At 40.0% G+C, this 15078-nt stretch overlaps 1 protein-coding gene across 2 annotated transcripts in view; it reads left to right on the forward strand.

Annotated features, from left to right (window-relative positions):
• The window catches only part of ablim2 (actin binding LIM protein family, member 2), a 133279-nt gene that overhangs the window by 58109 nt on the left and 60092 nt on the right, over positions 1-15078 (forward strand). For both annotated transcript variants that reach the window (XM_063002853.1, XM_063002852.1), the window contains exons 3-4: positions 10975-11158; positions 13775-13887. In XM_063002853.1, the coding sequence (XP_062858923.1) occupies positions 10975-11158; positions 13775-13887 (297 nt within the window). The remainder of the gene's footprint in view (positions 1-10974; positions 11159-13774; positions 13888-15078) is intronic.

Genomic DNA, 15078 nt, shown 5'->3' on the forward strand with positions numbered 1-15078 from the left:
GCTGGGCTACACCTGACGCCTCAGTGCTGAGGCGCAATCTGCGCCATTTCACACTTCACTTGTCTTCCTTCTCTTCAACTGTAAAGTTAGTGTAAAGAATATTTGAACATTTCCCAGTACTGAAAAAGGAAAAGAAACTAATGGACGTTCAAGGGCAGTTACTTTTAATGCAATGCAAATGTACAAGTTACACTTTGGCTTTAAAGGTGTTAGCAAAGCTGTGCTAATGTAGATGTTTTTATTTAATTCAGTACTAAAACTAAAGAGTAATTCTAGTTATTTTTTTATTTCTACCAATTTTGGTTATCCAGAATCAGCCCCCTCCAATTGCACTACACTAGCACTCTTTAAGGAGGGCTGCATGCTAGCACACCCCTCCAATGAATGTAAAGCGTCCAGCTACTTTTTTTTTTACACCAGGTAATAATAAATGTGAACTTCTAAGAAACTGCAGATCTATAGATAGGTATTTTATTAAGTTCTTCTAAGGTACTGCCAGCACTACTAGTAATATTAGTGTTTCCTCAATTTGTAAGAATAAAAGCTCTGTGTATCAACGATTCTTACACACCATAGTTCAAATTTACAGTGGAATTGTAATTTTCTTGCCTATGATATGATCAGTATTCATATTTTCACCAGGTAAACAGAGTCTGTGCAAAGTGCAATTCATAAAAGCTGCAAACTGCAAACCAACAGAAACATAATTTTCACATTTACCTTAGTTTAATAACATCAGACCTTTTGGCATAATGTTCTGCAATGTGATACACTGATCTACAGTTACGGGAAGAGTTTGGATACAGTTGTTGCTGCTCAACCAGTCATTATGTTTTTTATACGGGTGATAAAACTTTTTTATTTAATAAATAAAATTAGAATTGAAAACCTTTTGCATTTGCACTCATGTTTTCCCTGACCTAAATTACATGTGGATATAAAACCATTTATTGTAACAAACATGCAAAAAAACAGGAAATTAGGCAGGGGCTGGCTCGATACCACTTTTTTATGTCCGATACCGATACTGCAAATTGAGTATCTGCCGATACCTATACCAATCTGATACCGTAATTTCTCCTCTCAAACAAGTAAGCAGTTATAATACATGTCTCAATGCACCATGGTTAAACTAGCTATCGAAATAACAATGCTCAGACTGTGAAACAAATATTCTAAAGGAATAAATACAGAACCTACAACATCACACTTATACAAAACTGCTGTTTTTATTTTAACTTTTACACACATTTAGTAGCATTTTTGAGTTGTTTAACAAAAGTGTCTACAATTGTTAGATGTGGATGTCAATCAAACGCGATGGACCAATTACAATTGACGCAGAGTTGAAGTTCTGTCACGTTTTTAGATTATTAAAAACCAAAGCGCGCTTATTAAAAAACCCTGCTGGATTTTGAAAAGGAAAACGGGAAACGGTGTAGTTTGTTTTATTTCATAACACTAATGGATTCATCGTTGTTTCCAAGCCGGGACAAGATAGGTCTTCTTTATCTCAGGTGAGCGATTTATCATTTATAAAGTGATTTTTATTGTGTTTAAACAGTGTTTTTAGATGTGGCAATAGTAGATGATTTTTTAAAATGCTAAAAGTTTAAGTAGATCAGTGTGTTTTAATTTCTGAATGGCTGTTGCGGATGAGTTGTAGATCAGTGGCACATGTTAATGATGTCATCAAGCATGGGTGGCAATAAACAGCGCTCTGTTGGGACGTATCTTCGTGTGTTATTTGTTTTACACATAAACAATGGCCTTATTTACATTAAGTGTTATTTACATTAAGCAGCAGTATCAGATCGGATTACATGTTTTTTTCCTTCCGATATCTGATCCAGTGATTTGGGCCAATATCGGACCGATACAGAGTATCGGATCGGTGCCAGCCCTACATTTTTTTTTTAAATCAAACTCTTTATTTGAGCATGTAAAAAAGATGTATTGCTCCCTAAATGTCTAATTAAAGTTGCCTAAAGGGTCAAAGTAAATGTGACGTACTGATTCCTGACATGATCAGTAGTGCCTCAGTGTCTGGTTCAGGGTTAAATATAAAGCATGGTGTGTGATAAGCTGCTTCTTAGTCAGGACACCTCATTGCTACAGGATTCAGGTTACATCTAGCAACTGTAGAAAGGAAGTGAGCCCTTAGATCTAAAACACTCAGAGTACAGGTGCTGAATGAAATCTACCCGAGGTTCTCAACAGAGCTGATAACTAATTACTAGCATCCATGTTATTTTTCACCATCCCTGAAAGCATCAACTCATTTAAATGTTAGTGCCTGTTAGGAAGCATTTGACACTTTTTCTTTTTAACAAGCGACTTACATTTGTGATCAAATACAGTCAAAGCAATTGAGGGTTGAGAGCCTTGCTCAGGGACCAAACAGTGGCAACCTGGGTTTAAACCAGTGACCTTCTGAGTTCTAGTCCTGAATCGTGACTGCAGAGCTACCACTGCCCTGTTGCAAGTAACTACCATCAGCCCAGCGTTAATATTCCTGACTATGACATGCACAGTTGTAAAAAAAAAAAAAAAATGCATTGCCATTAACATGACATTAAAACCACCTCCTGGTTTCTACACTCACTGTCCATTTTATCAGCTCCACTTACCATATAGAAGCACTTTGTAGTTCTACAATTACTGACTGTAGTCCATCTGTTTCTCTACATACTTTTTTAGCCTGCTTTCACCCTGTTCTTCAATGGTCAGGACCCCCACAGGACCACCACAGAGCAGATATTATTTAGGTGGTGGGTCATTCTCAGCACTACAGTGACACTGACATGGTGGTGGTGTGTTAGTGTGTGTTGTGCTGGTATAAGTGGATCAGACACAGCAGCGCTGATGGAGTTTTTAAATACCCTGTCCACTCACTGTCCACTCTATGAGACTCTGTTACCTAGTTGGTCCACCTTGTAGATGTAAAGTCAGAGACGATCGCTCATCTATTGCTGCACAGTTTGAGTTGTTCATCTTCTAGACCTTCATCAGTGGTCACAGGACGCTGCCCATGGTTGATGGACTATTCTCAGTCCAGCAGTGACAGTGAGGTGTTTAAAAACTTCATCAGCATTGCTGTGTCTGATCCACTCATACCAGCACAACACACACTAACACACCACCACCATGTCAGTGTCACTGCAGTGCTGAGAATGATCCCCCACCCAAATAATACCTGCTCTGTAGTGGTCCTGTGGGAGTCCTGACCATTGAATAACAGGGTGAAAGCAGGCTAAAAAGTATGTAGAGAAACAGATGGACTACAGTCAGTAATTGTAGAACTACAAAGAGCTCCTATATGGTAAGTAGAGCTGATAAAATGGACAGTGTAGAAACAAGGAGGAGGTCATGATTTTATGCCTGACTGGTGTATATTTTAGTTTAAAACGGTCTGGAGCATCATTAGGAGACGTGAAAAGATAAAAGCCCTGCAAAAGTATAAATTGGTTTCATTAATCGTTATTGCTCCAATAAAAAGGCCGAATGAAGTCATATTGAGGAGCTACAAAGCCATAACAAGTGATTCCTGGATTATTAAAATGGGATTGCTATTCAAACTTGGTTTTAACGTTTCATAGCTCACAAGTCTCTATGCAATATTTTCCCCACAATTCCATGGTTTTACTTTAAATGGTTTTGGGAAACAGTAAGAATCTCCTTCATGTCTGTGCTTTGCTTCTGTCTGTCATATAAACAATTTGACTCATTGGTGGTGTTTTGAATAGGTCAGTGGCAGACTGGGTTAAAGTATTATTGGTCTACTAGTTAAAGTAGATTGAACATTGATGCTCGGTTTTTACTGCTTGCTGCTGCACACAATGCAAATCTGTGTGGTGTGTATAGCGCAAGGAAATACAGAGGCAGGGTAATTGGTACTGCCTCACTATATAGAAAACAGCGGCACAGCCATGCAAACGCAATTAGCCATTTATAATGTGGATGCAGAGAATGCGTGCGTGTGTGTGTGTGTGTGTGTGTGTGTGCTCATGCTGCAGAAAGGAAGTGTTATCACAGACTGGACTGGATTCAGACATTGTGGTGCAGTACTACCGGATGTGTCTTATGTAGCTAATGTTCCATCAAGCAGCAATGGAAACTATGTCTCCCATATCCTGAGCAATATCCCCACGTTATTGTTTGTGTATTTATTAGCACATAATCAGTGTGGGAGTGAGTTGTAGAGTACGTGGGAATGATTAGAGGGCGCTTTTGTTTTTGTAGTGTGTTCACAGGCAGGTGCCTTGAAAATGGCCAGAAGGTCCATGCAAAATTACACTCTGTAAGTGTACAACTACAGCACAGCATTTTAGAGAACGCACAACACATCAAACCTGAAGTCATATGGGTTAGAACAACGAAAACCACATTCGATTTCACTCAAGAAACTGAGACTATAGATGCACACCAATGGAGCAGTTAAAGATATGACGTTGATTGAATCAGAATCAGAAATTGGTCCATGCAGCCAATGGCAAAAAATGACCATAAACCATCTGACTATATACAGTGTATCACAAAAGTGAGTACACCCCTCACATTTCAGCAGATATTTAAGTATATCTTTTCATGGGACAACACTGACAAAATGACACTTTGACACAATGAAAAGTAGTCTGTGTGCAGCTTATATAACAGTGTAAATTTATTCTTCCCTCAAAATAACTCAATATACAGCCATTAATGTCTAAACCACCGGCAACAAAGGTGAGTACACCCCTAAGAGACTACACCCCTAAATGTCCAAATTGAGCACTGCTTGTCATTTTCCCTCCAAAATGGCATGTGATTTGTTAGTGTTACTAGGTCTCAGGTGTGCATAGGGAGCAGGTGTGTTCAATTTAGTAGTACAGCTCTCACACTCTCTCATACTGGTCACTGAAAGTTCCAACATGGCACCTCATGGCAAAGAACTCTCTGAGGATCTTAAAAGACGAATTGTTGCGCTACATGAAGATGGCCAAGGCTACAAGAAGATTGCCAACACCCTGAAACTGAGCTGCAGCACAGTGGCCAAGATCATCCAGCGTTTTAAAAGAGCAGGGTCCACTCAGAACAGACCTCGCGTTGGTCGTCCAAAGAAGCTGAGTGCACGTGCTCAGCGTCACATCCAACTGCTGTCTTTGAAAGATAGGCGCAGGAGTGCTGTCAGCATTGCTGCAGAGATTGAAAAGGTGGGGAGTCAGCCTGTCAGTGCTCAGACCATACGCCGCACACTACATCAAATTGGTCTGCATGGCTGTCACCCCAGAAAGAAGCCTCTTCTGAAGTCTCTACACAAGAAAGCCCGCAAACAGTTTGCTGAAGACATGTCAACAAAGGACATGGATTACTGGAACCATGTCCTATGGTCTGATGAGACCAAGATTAATTTGTTTGGTTCAGATGGTCTCAAGCATGTGTGGCGGCATTCAGGTGAGGAGTACAAAGATAAGTGTGTCATGCCTACAGTCAAGCATGGTGGTGGGAATGCCATGGTCTGGGGCTGCATGAGTGCAGCAGGTGTTGGGGAGTTACATTTCATTGAGGGACACATGAACTCCAATATGTACTGTGAAATACTGAAGCAGAGCATGATCCCCTCCCTCCGGAAACTGGGTCGCAGGGCAGTGTTCCAGCATGATAATGACCCCAAACACACCTCTAAGACGACCGCTGCTTTATTGAAGAGGCTGAGGGTAAAGGTGATGGACTGGCCAAGCATGTCTCCAGACCTAAACCCAATAGAACATCTTTGGGGCATCCTCAAGCAGAAGGTGGAGGAGCGCAAAGTCTCGAATATCCGCCAGCTCCGTGATGTCGTCATGGAGGAGTGGAAAAGCATTCCAGTGGCAACCTGTGAAGCTCTGGTAAACTCCATGCCCAGGAGAGTTAAGGCAGTTCTGGGAAATAATGGTGGCCACACAAAATATTGACACTTCAGGAACTTTCACTAAGGGGTGTACTCACTTTTGTTGCCGGTGGTTTAGACATTAATGGCTGTATATTGAGTTATTTTGAGGGAAGAATAAATTTACACTGTTATATAAGCTGCACACAGACTACTTTTCATTGTGTCAAAGTGTCATTTTGTCAGTGTTGTCCCATGAAAAGATATACTTAAATATCTGCAGAAATGTGAGGGGTGTACTCACTTTTGTGATACACTGTACGTACATCTGTCCACTGTTAGAAATTTTGCTTTAGTCTATTTGTAACAGATAGAAACCATGTTTTTGAACAGCACAGCTATATGTTTATTTATTTATTTTGTTTATGCATTTTCTCCCTCTTCTCTCCCTACTTTAGCGCGTCCAATTGCCCGATTGTGTCATGGTTTCTCTCCACTAATGCCTACCCCGGCTCTGATTAAGGAGAACGAGGCTAACTCATACCCTCTCCGACTCGTGGGCAGCAGCCGTATGCATCTTGTCACCTACACTTGACGAGTGCAATATGCGGATCAGCACTGTGTACGGAGAGACACACCCTGATCAGCGCATTCTCTCTCCTCGTCTCTGTGCAGGCGCTATCAATCAGCCAGCAGAGGGCGTAGTTGCGTCAGTCATGACAGAGAGTCCCTGTCCGCCTATAATATCCCACCCCTAAATGAACAACAGGCCAATCGTTGCTCATGTGGCTGCTCAGCCCAGCCGGCAGGCAGAGCTGAGACTCGATACGATGTATTCGAGATCCCAGCTCTCGTGTTTTAGCGTGTGTTTTTACCGCTGTGCCACCTGAGCGGCTCTGCTATATGTTTATTTTTAAATAGTACTGTTGCCAAACATTGCAAGTATTTTAACACAGTAAATATCATAGCATTGAGCTAAACTGTACTAAATAATACAGTTATTTTTTACTAGCTGCTCTATTCTGATAAGGGTTGTTTGGTCAGGGTGCCAGTTTATCCCCATGCATCATAAACTCTTGTCAGTAGGTCATTGGAAGAGGGCAGTACACACTCATTTTCTACATCAGTATAATATGTGTCAAAAATCATGGTACATACTGCCTACACAAACCATTACCACAAAATCGCTGGTCTTACTGCTCCTAAACAGAGGTTCAAACTCTCGTAAGAAATACAGACAATCCTGGGGTAAAAGCATTTTATACACCAATCAGCCATAACATTAAAACCACCTTCTTGTTTCTACACTCACTGTCCATTTTATCAGCTCCACTTACCATATAGAAGCACTTTGTAGTTCTACAATTACTGGTTGTAGTCCATCTGTTTCTCTACATACTTTGTTAGCCCCCTTTCACCCTGTTTTTCAATGGTCAGGACCCCCATAGGACCACCACAGAGCAGGTATTATTTGGGTGGTGGGTCATTCTCAGCACTGCAGTGACATGGTGGTGGTGTGTTAGTGTGTGTTGTGCTGGTATGAGCTGCTGGAGATTTTAAACACCTCACTGTCACTGCTGGATTGAGAATAGTCCACCAACCAAAAATATCCAGCCAACAGCGCCCCGTGGGCAGTGTCCTGTGACCACTGATGAAGGTCTAGAAGATGACCAACTCAAACAGCAGCAATAGATGAGCGATCGTCTCTGACTTTACATCTACAAGGTGGGCCAACTAGGTAGGAGTGTCTAATAGAGTGGACAGTGAGTGGACACGGTATTTAAAAACTCCAGCAGCACTGCTGTGTCTGATCCACTCATACCAGCACAACACACACTAACACACCACCACCATGTCAGTGTCACTGCAGTGCTGAGAATGATCCACCACCTAAATAATACCTGCACTGTGGTGGTCCTGGGAGAGTCCTGACCATTGAAGAACAGGGTGAAAGGGGGCTAACAAAGCATGCAGATGGACTACAGTCAGAAAATGTTTCCCGTAATGTTAAGTAACCCATATTCTGCTGTTTAATCTATTTATTATATAATGTTGGTAGTATGTAATGGGATGGACTAAACACCTTCAGGAAATCAGTAGCATATGTAGAAGATAAATCATTTGGTGCTGTAAGGGTTAATGACAGGAGTTTGTAGCCAATGTGGATTTTGACAGGCAGCCAGTTTAAGACTGAATATGACCTTTAAAGCACTAAATATTTAATCTCTTAAATCACTTAGTGGTTTCATGAAGCTGTATAGCCTGTTCTAGTCTCTGCATTCACCTGGTGCAGGATTTCTAGGAGCACATTGAGTTCAAAAAGATATTAGTCAATTAGTCAAGCTTTATCATTTTATTTGAATGTGGATCAAAAATACATTTTCTTTTAACCTTGTGTATAATAAAATTATTATTAAATGCACCATTTATTGGTTTGTCTTTTTATAAATCATTTTGCAAGCCAGGAATACCCTGGTCAGGGCACCAATCCATCACAGGCCATACTCAAACGTAGTCTATCATGTCTGGCCAGCTTATAGCACCCAGATCTCAGTGGTGGTGAGCAAGCAGAATAGACTGCTGTGTCATTTACAGCTAGAGTGTTTATGTTAAGCACAGAGCCTGTCAAAGGAATTTAATGTAATCAGAACATATTTTAATCTCTCCGAGTTAATTCTGAAGATTATAAATGTTTGAATCTTCTATTTCTAATCTTTTTGGGATGCGTTTGTGTAACCTTGGGTTTATCAGCCCTCACATAAAGTCATACAACAAATTGTGAATAATCCTAAATGTAGTGTTTCTCTATTTTTGGTGTCAAACACAAATACAATACTGTTAGCACAACGTGATTGGATGGACAGCATGAAAATGAATAGTTGGGCAATGAAGCAGCTGGCAAGTTGCTGCATAAGCAAGATACACAAGATGAAAGACTGCTTTATGTTAACTGGTTAATTTAATCTGAAGAATGATTTCTGGCAATCCATGATCACAAATATAAACGGTAAGCTAGCTATTAGACAATTCTAGGGATGTAACGATGCACCACAAGACAGTTAAAAATCGATGCACATGTGCCATGATTCAAATCGGTTATTCATTTAAGATGGGCACTGGCACTGGCGCTATTCACCTCGCCTGGTTGACGGCACTTCACAAAGTTGCCAGGTAGGGGGATTTTCCAGCCAGATGTATTTATGTGAGGATACTTTCTTTATTTGTATTATTCATTTATTTATATAATGTTGGATTTGTTTTTAAATTTAATTTCAGTGTTTTTACACAATAAGCATTATTTGCCATAGTTTGTACCTACCTCAGAAATAAAAAGGCATTCATTATTTAGATAATAAAAATTGGGGGGGGGGGGAAGAGGGGAAAAATATGAACTAATAAAAAAAAGAGAAATAAAAGGAATCTGTCATCATTTGTCTTCAATTTCATTTTGTTTAAAATAATCTGGAAAAAATCGTATCGTGAACACAGTATCGTGAGTCGTATCGCATCGTGGGTAGAGTGTATTGTTACATCCCTAGACAATTCTAAATATTGTTTGGGTATTATTAAATAAGTCTAAGAAGTAGCTAAATGTTAGACAATTCACTGACATTAAAAGTAGTCCTCGATTGAGTCTGATCTAGCATGTTTATTAAAACTTATACAATTCTGGTCTGGTAAACAGAACCAAAGCTAAACCAAATAGTGATGAATGAATGATTAATTTAGGCTGCTCCCATTACAGAGAATCATTAGCCTGCATATACAGTACATGCAACGTCATGCACCTTTTGTATTTATAAGCCCAGGCCAGGCATTGAAACCTCTTACCATTATGCCACACAAGCTCACTAAACTCTAATTCAGGGGTCATCAACACAGGGACCATGTGAGTTGCCCGCAGGGCATGTTCTTAAAACGGCACTAGTGACTATAGAGCTCCGTCTAAAAATGGTATTTGTGTTGCTGTTCTTATCAAATGAATAACACTTGCATTGATGTAGATTTTAAAATGACAACACTGAATATAACATTTAAAAAACAAAAATGTGTTATGTTTATATGAGCTCTGATCTTGTCTGCGTGCTGAGTTTTATATCGTGCACATACCGCTGGGACAAGCAAGCGAGTTCAGCTCTGATGTGGAGCGAGATGCTTGTTTTACCCCGAAAAAATAATAATGAGAAAACATACAAGAAAAGCGAAGGAAAACTTAATATTTTCACAATGATTGGGAGGAATGTGGAGAGACACTTCAGTATGTGTTACAAAAACGTCCATGTACATCGCAGCTTTTTAAAAATCGTACATAACTGATCATTTGTACAAACATGCGACCGAGTTCATGATTTGTTCTAAAACGTTGCAAAGGAAGTGATAAGTACAAACGGGACATGATTTGAAGATGTGACTATTAATGATTTCCTAAAAAATGGTACAGAAGTGATCATTTGTTTAAAAAAATGGTGTGATTTTGATTAAAATGCTACAAATGTGCTCATTCATACAAAACTGTCAAGAAAGATATTTACAAAAATATCAGAGATGTGATAGCTCTGACTTTCAAATACTGAAACATATTTAGATTAATAGAGATAAATAATGTTACATGTTGAAATATATATGTTTACTACCATGGTAAATCATTGTTAATATTTTTTTTCTGAGGAATCATTAACAAATGATCAGACAGTATCTTTATATATATGAATATTTATAATAATAATAATATTAATAATAATAATATCATTAAAGGTGAGCCGTGCAACGTTATGTTATTCAGGAAGTTTGTATCAAACAAGTAGCCCTTCGTGTTATTCAGTACCCTTGAAGTAGCTCTCGGTCTCGAAAAGGTTGGTGACCCCTGCTCTAATTGAAGTAGTGATCCTATGCTAGACCTTTTTTTCAGAAATGCATGAATGCTGTCCAAAGTGCTGCCTACCTGAGTATTGTTTAGTGCCTACTGAATGCATATTTGCTTTGCATTTATTTCTTTGACCTAAGCTTTAATCCAAAACCATGTATGGGGAAGCAGAATTCAGTTTCAGAACTATGTTACTGTCACTAGCACTGAATTAAAACTGTCTGCTTAATTTGCTTTTCCTCTGTTCTTGCTGTTGTTGCAGTGTGTGGCTGTGACCTGGCACAGGGAGGCTTTTTTGTGCGCCAAGGAGACTATATCTGCACTCTGGACTACCAGCGTCTATATGGCACCCATTGTTTTAGCTGTGAGCAGTTCATCGAAGGAGAGGTGGTGTCTGCCCTGGGCAAGACCTATCACCCACGCTGCTTTGTATGCGCTGTCTGCAAGTAAGTGCTGCACTGTCGTATTTACTTTCCCTATTCCATTCGACAACCGGCTGAAAGTGGATTGGAGGCTTTAAATTGTTACTGAGTGGGAGTGAGTGTGAGAATGTACATATAAGGTGTGTTACCGTGCGGTGGATTGGCAGCCTGTTCAGGGTGTCTTGTGCTTTACTTTACATTGGCTCTGGATCCAAGCAACCTTGATCAGGGATTTCATCATTAAATGCCTAATAAAATGATCCATTTCCTAAATATATTAAAACATTTTATTTCATTGTCATGTTTTACTACAGCTTAATCCTGGTCGTGGTGAGTCCGACTCCCCCTAAATCACTTGGCGCAGTGCAGTAACACACTTCAGACAGGACGCCAATCCATCATAGGACCTCGGCCATCTGCTCTAAATGTTACTGTACTATAGCAGCACTTTTCCCGAGCAGGGAAAGGGAAACCTCTTAGCAAACAGTAGCTCCCAGACTACTTATTTTCCAGTGAGGTGTTTGGTACCTTTTAATTCCTTTGTGTTTGTGTGCGTGTGTGGTGTTACCTTGGCTACCCACCCAGAACACGGTTCACCCATTTTAATCCTTTGGGTGCGACTAGATCTTTAGTGTCCACACAAAAGTCGATTTATATTTCCTGCTTGTAAAGCTGAAATTACATGTTCATTCTCAAAAAAGACTTCTTTTTAATGACTGAGGTGATGGGCCTCTGTCCACAAGCCCACCCACATACACTGGGCACAAGGCAAAAACAAACCCAGGATAAGGTATTAAACTATTGCAGGGCAAGACTTCCTGAATTACACAAACACAGTAGCAATCCAGAGAAGCAGGTTTCCATCTACATGTTTTTGGAAGGTGAGGGTAGACCAGAATGGAAAGAACAGGCCAGTTTAAAAAGGCATGGGTAGATCATGGTGTGATGTGAGGCTGTGCACACACATACAATACCAGCTGTGCCTCCTTCCTTGAAGTCATAAATAATGCATAAGTAAAGAGCTTATGTGTTTTTAGTCGCCTGACTAGTCAATAGCATCCCTGATATTTAAATTTGGATCTCAGCAGTGGTCTGGGCAGGTTTGAGAATGATGTTGCTGGTAACGTGAGACGTTATTTTCTCTAAGCCAGTTTACAGTGTAAGATGGAGTTTATTAAATAAGAAATAAACTGTACATAGACAACCTATCTGGAGCATAATACTTTACTGGCTTGTTCTTTTGAGGCACAGCACAGACTACAGAGAGATGATCACGTGCACACTTTTCCACTGATTATGGAATCCCCAAAGAGACAAAATGCACTGAATACAAAAATACACTAATCAGCCATAACATTAAAACCACCTCCTTGTTTCTACACTCACTGTCCATTTTATCAGCTCCACTTACCATATAGGAGCACTTTGTAGTTCTACAATTACTGACTGTAGTCCATCTATTTCTCTGCATACTTTGTTAGCCCCCGTTCACTCTGTTCTTCAATAGTCAGGACTCTCCCAGGACCACTACAAAGTAGGTATTATTTAGGTGGTGGATCATTCTCAGCACTGCAGTGACACTGACATGGTGGTGGTGTGTTAGTGTGTGTTGTGCTGGTATGAGTGGATCAGACACAGCAGCGCTGCTGGAGTTTTTAAATACCGTGTCCATTCACTGTCCACTCTATTAGACACTCCTACCTAGTTGGTCCACCATGTAGATGTCAAGTCAGAGACGATCTCACATCTATTGCTGCTGTTGGTCATCTTCTAGACCTTCAGCAGTTGTCACAGGATGCTGTCTGTGGGGCACTGTTGGCTGGGTGTAGTCCAGAAGTGACAGTAAGGTGTATAAAAAACTCCAGCAGCACTGGTGTGTCTGATCCACTCATACCAGCACAACACACACTAACACACCACCACCATGTCAGTGTCACTGCAGTGCTGAGAATGATCCAACACCCAAATAATACCTGCTCTGTGGTGGTCCTGGGAGAGTCCTGACCATTGAAGAACAGGGTAAAAGCAAGCTAAAAAGTATGTAGAGAAACAGATGGACAACAGTCAGATATTAAACTACAAAGAACTACGAAGTACTTCTATATGGTAAGTGGAGCTGATAAAATGGACAGTGAGTGTAGAAACAAGGAGGTGGTCATAATGTCATGCCTGATTGGTGTACATCAATCAAAATGTCCAACATGTTAAAGTGCAAAGCAGCTAAAAACACTCGAGACTCGAGTAACTAAGTTTGGAAAACTCCCAACCAATTCTGTGGACACAAAGGGGGGGGTGTCCAAACACAAATAAGATTTTTTGTATTTTAGACCGTCGAGTGTTAAGGTAGGCTATGTTGTGTACTGTAGCTTTCATTGATTATATTGATTAATGTATGAGTGTTCACTGCCGTGAAATGTGGAAATCTGTGATTTTTGATAAACGAGGTTCGTGAAATTAAGCACATTTTCCTGTGAATTTAGTAGCACCCTACTTATTTATTTAGTAGTTTCTGTGTTATTAAAATGTGGTATGTATGATTTAACTTAGATCATTAACAGTGATTAGTATGTGATCTAGTGATAGCTTGTGTTTTTGGCTCTGAATTGCTTACTTCTATCTTTTTCTCTTTGTTTTTGGCAGACAGCCTTTTCCTGCTGGCGACCGTGTGACGTTTAATGGGAAAGAGTGCGTCTGTCAGAAATGCACCCAACCCCTCCCTGCCAACAGCTCAGCACCCTCTCAGGCTGTCCACAGTGAGAGCCCTGTTTCTCCTCACCAATTTCTTCACCCTCACACTGTCAATTTCTTGCTTTCATGTCTGTTCTCGTCACTGCTTGGCTGCAGCTTCACATCAACAACAATCCTGACATAAGGGCCATTCTACTGAATGCGTGTAGTAACTCGATGAAATTAAACTTTATTTTTTACCTTTGTTCAATGCTGAATCTAGTAACACACATACTGTTCTGAATGTGTATTGGTCACTCTCAGGCACCCTTGCTTTTGGTCTTCCAGTGGCCTTCAGTTGATACAGATAATGTTAATTTCTATTGAAAATGTGACTTTTTTCAGAAGGATGAATACGTTAGGGTAACAGGACTGAGTAAAAGCCTGGGGACATGACTATATATGTATTTTAACCACATTATTATACATTTCTTATGGAAAATAAATATCAAAATACATAGAGGGATATGGAATCATCAAACAATGCAAGGACAAAAGGATTTCTGAAAGATTTTACTTATATAGTTTAGATTATATTTCATTGTGTAGTGGTAGAGAGTGGAGAGATGAAAAATTACTTAACATTTTTCAGTGTTATAGGGAGTTTTTATTAATGTTTTACAACCCCAAATCAGAAAAAGTTGGGACAGCATGGAAAATACAAATAATAAAGTTTCTTACATTTACTTTGACTTTTATTTGATTGCAGACAGGATGAACCTAAAATATATCATGTTTTATCTGCTCAACTTCATTTCATTTATTAATAAACATCCATTCCTGCATTTCAGGCCTGCAACACATTCCAAAAAAGTTGGGACAGTAAAGCATTTACCACTTTGTAATGTTGCTATTCCTTTTCACCACACTAAAAAGACGTTTTGGCACCGATGATACCAAGTGATTTACTGTTTCAGCTTTTATTTTGTCCCATTCTTCCTGCAAACACGTCTTAAGATGTGCAACAGTACGGGGTCGTCGTCGTCACATTTTTCGTTTCAAAATTCTCCACACATTCTCTATTGGGGACAGGTCAGGACTGCAGGCAGGCCAGTCCAGTACCCGTACCCTCTTCTTCCACAGCCATGCCTTTGTAATGTGTGCAGCATGTGGTTTTGCATTGTCTTGTTGAAAAATGCATGCATATGCCTGGCAAATATGACGTCTTGAAGGCAGCATATGTTGCTCTAAGATTTCTGTATTAATGCTGCCATCAC

Source organism: Trichomycterus rosablanca, chromosome 10, assembly GCF_030014385.1.
Source record: "Trichomycterus rosablanca isolate fTriRos1 chromosome 10, fTriRos1.hap1, whole genome shotgun sequence".
In the NCBI taxonomy this organism is placed as follows: domain Eukaryota; kingdom Metazoa; phylum Chordata; class Actinopteri; order Siluriformes; family Trichomycteridae; genus Trichomycterus; species Trichomycterus rosablanca.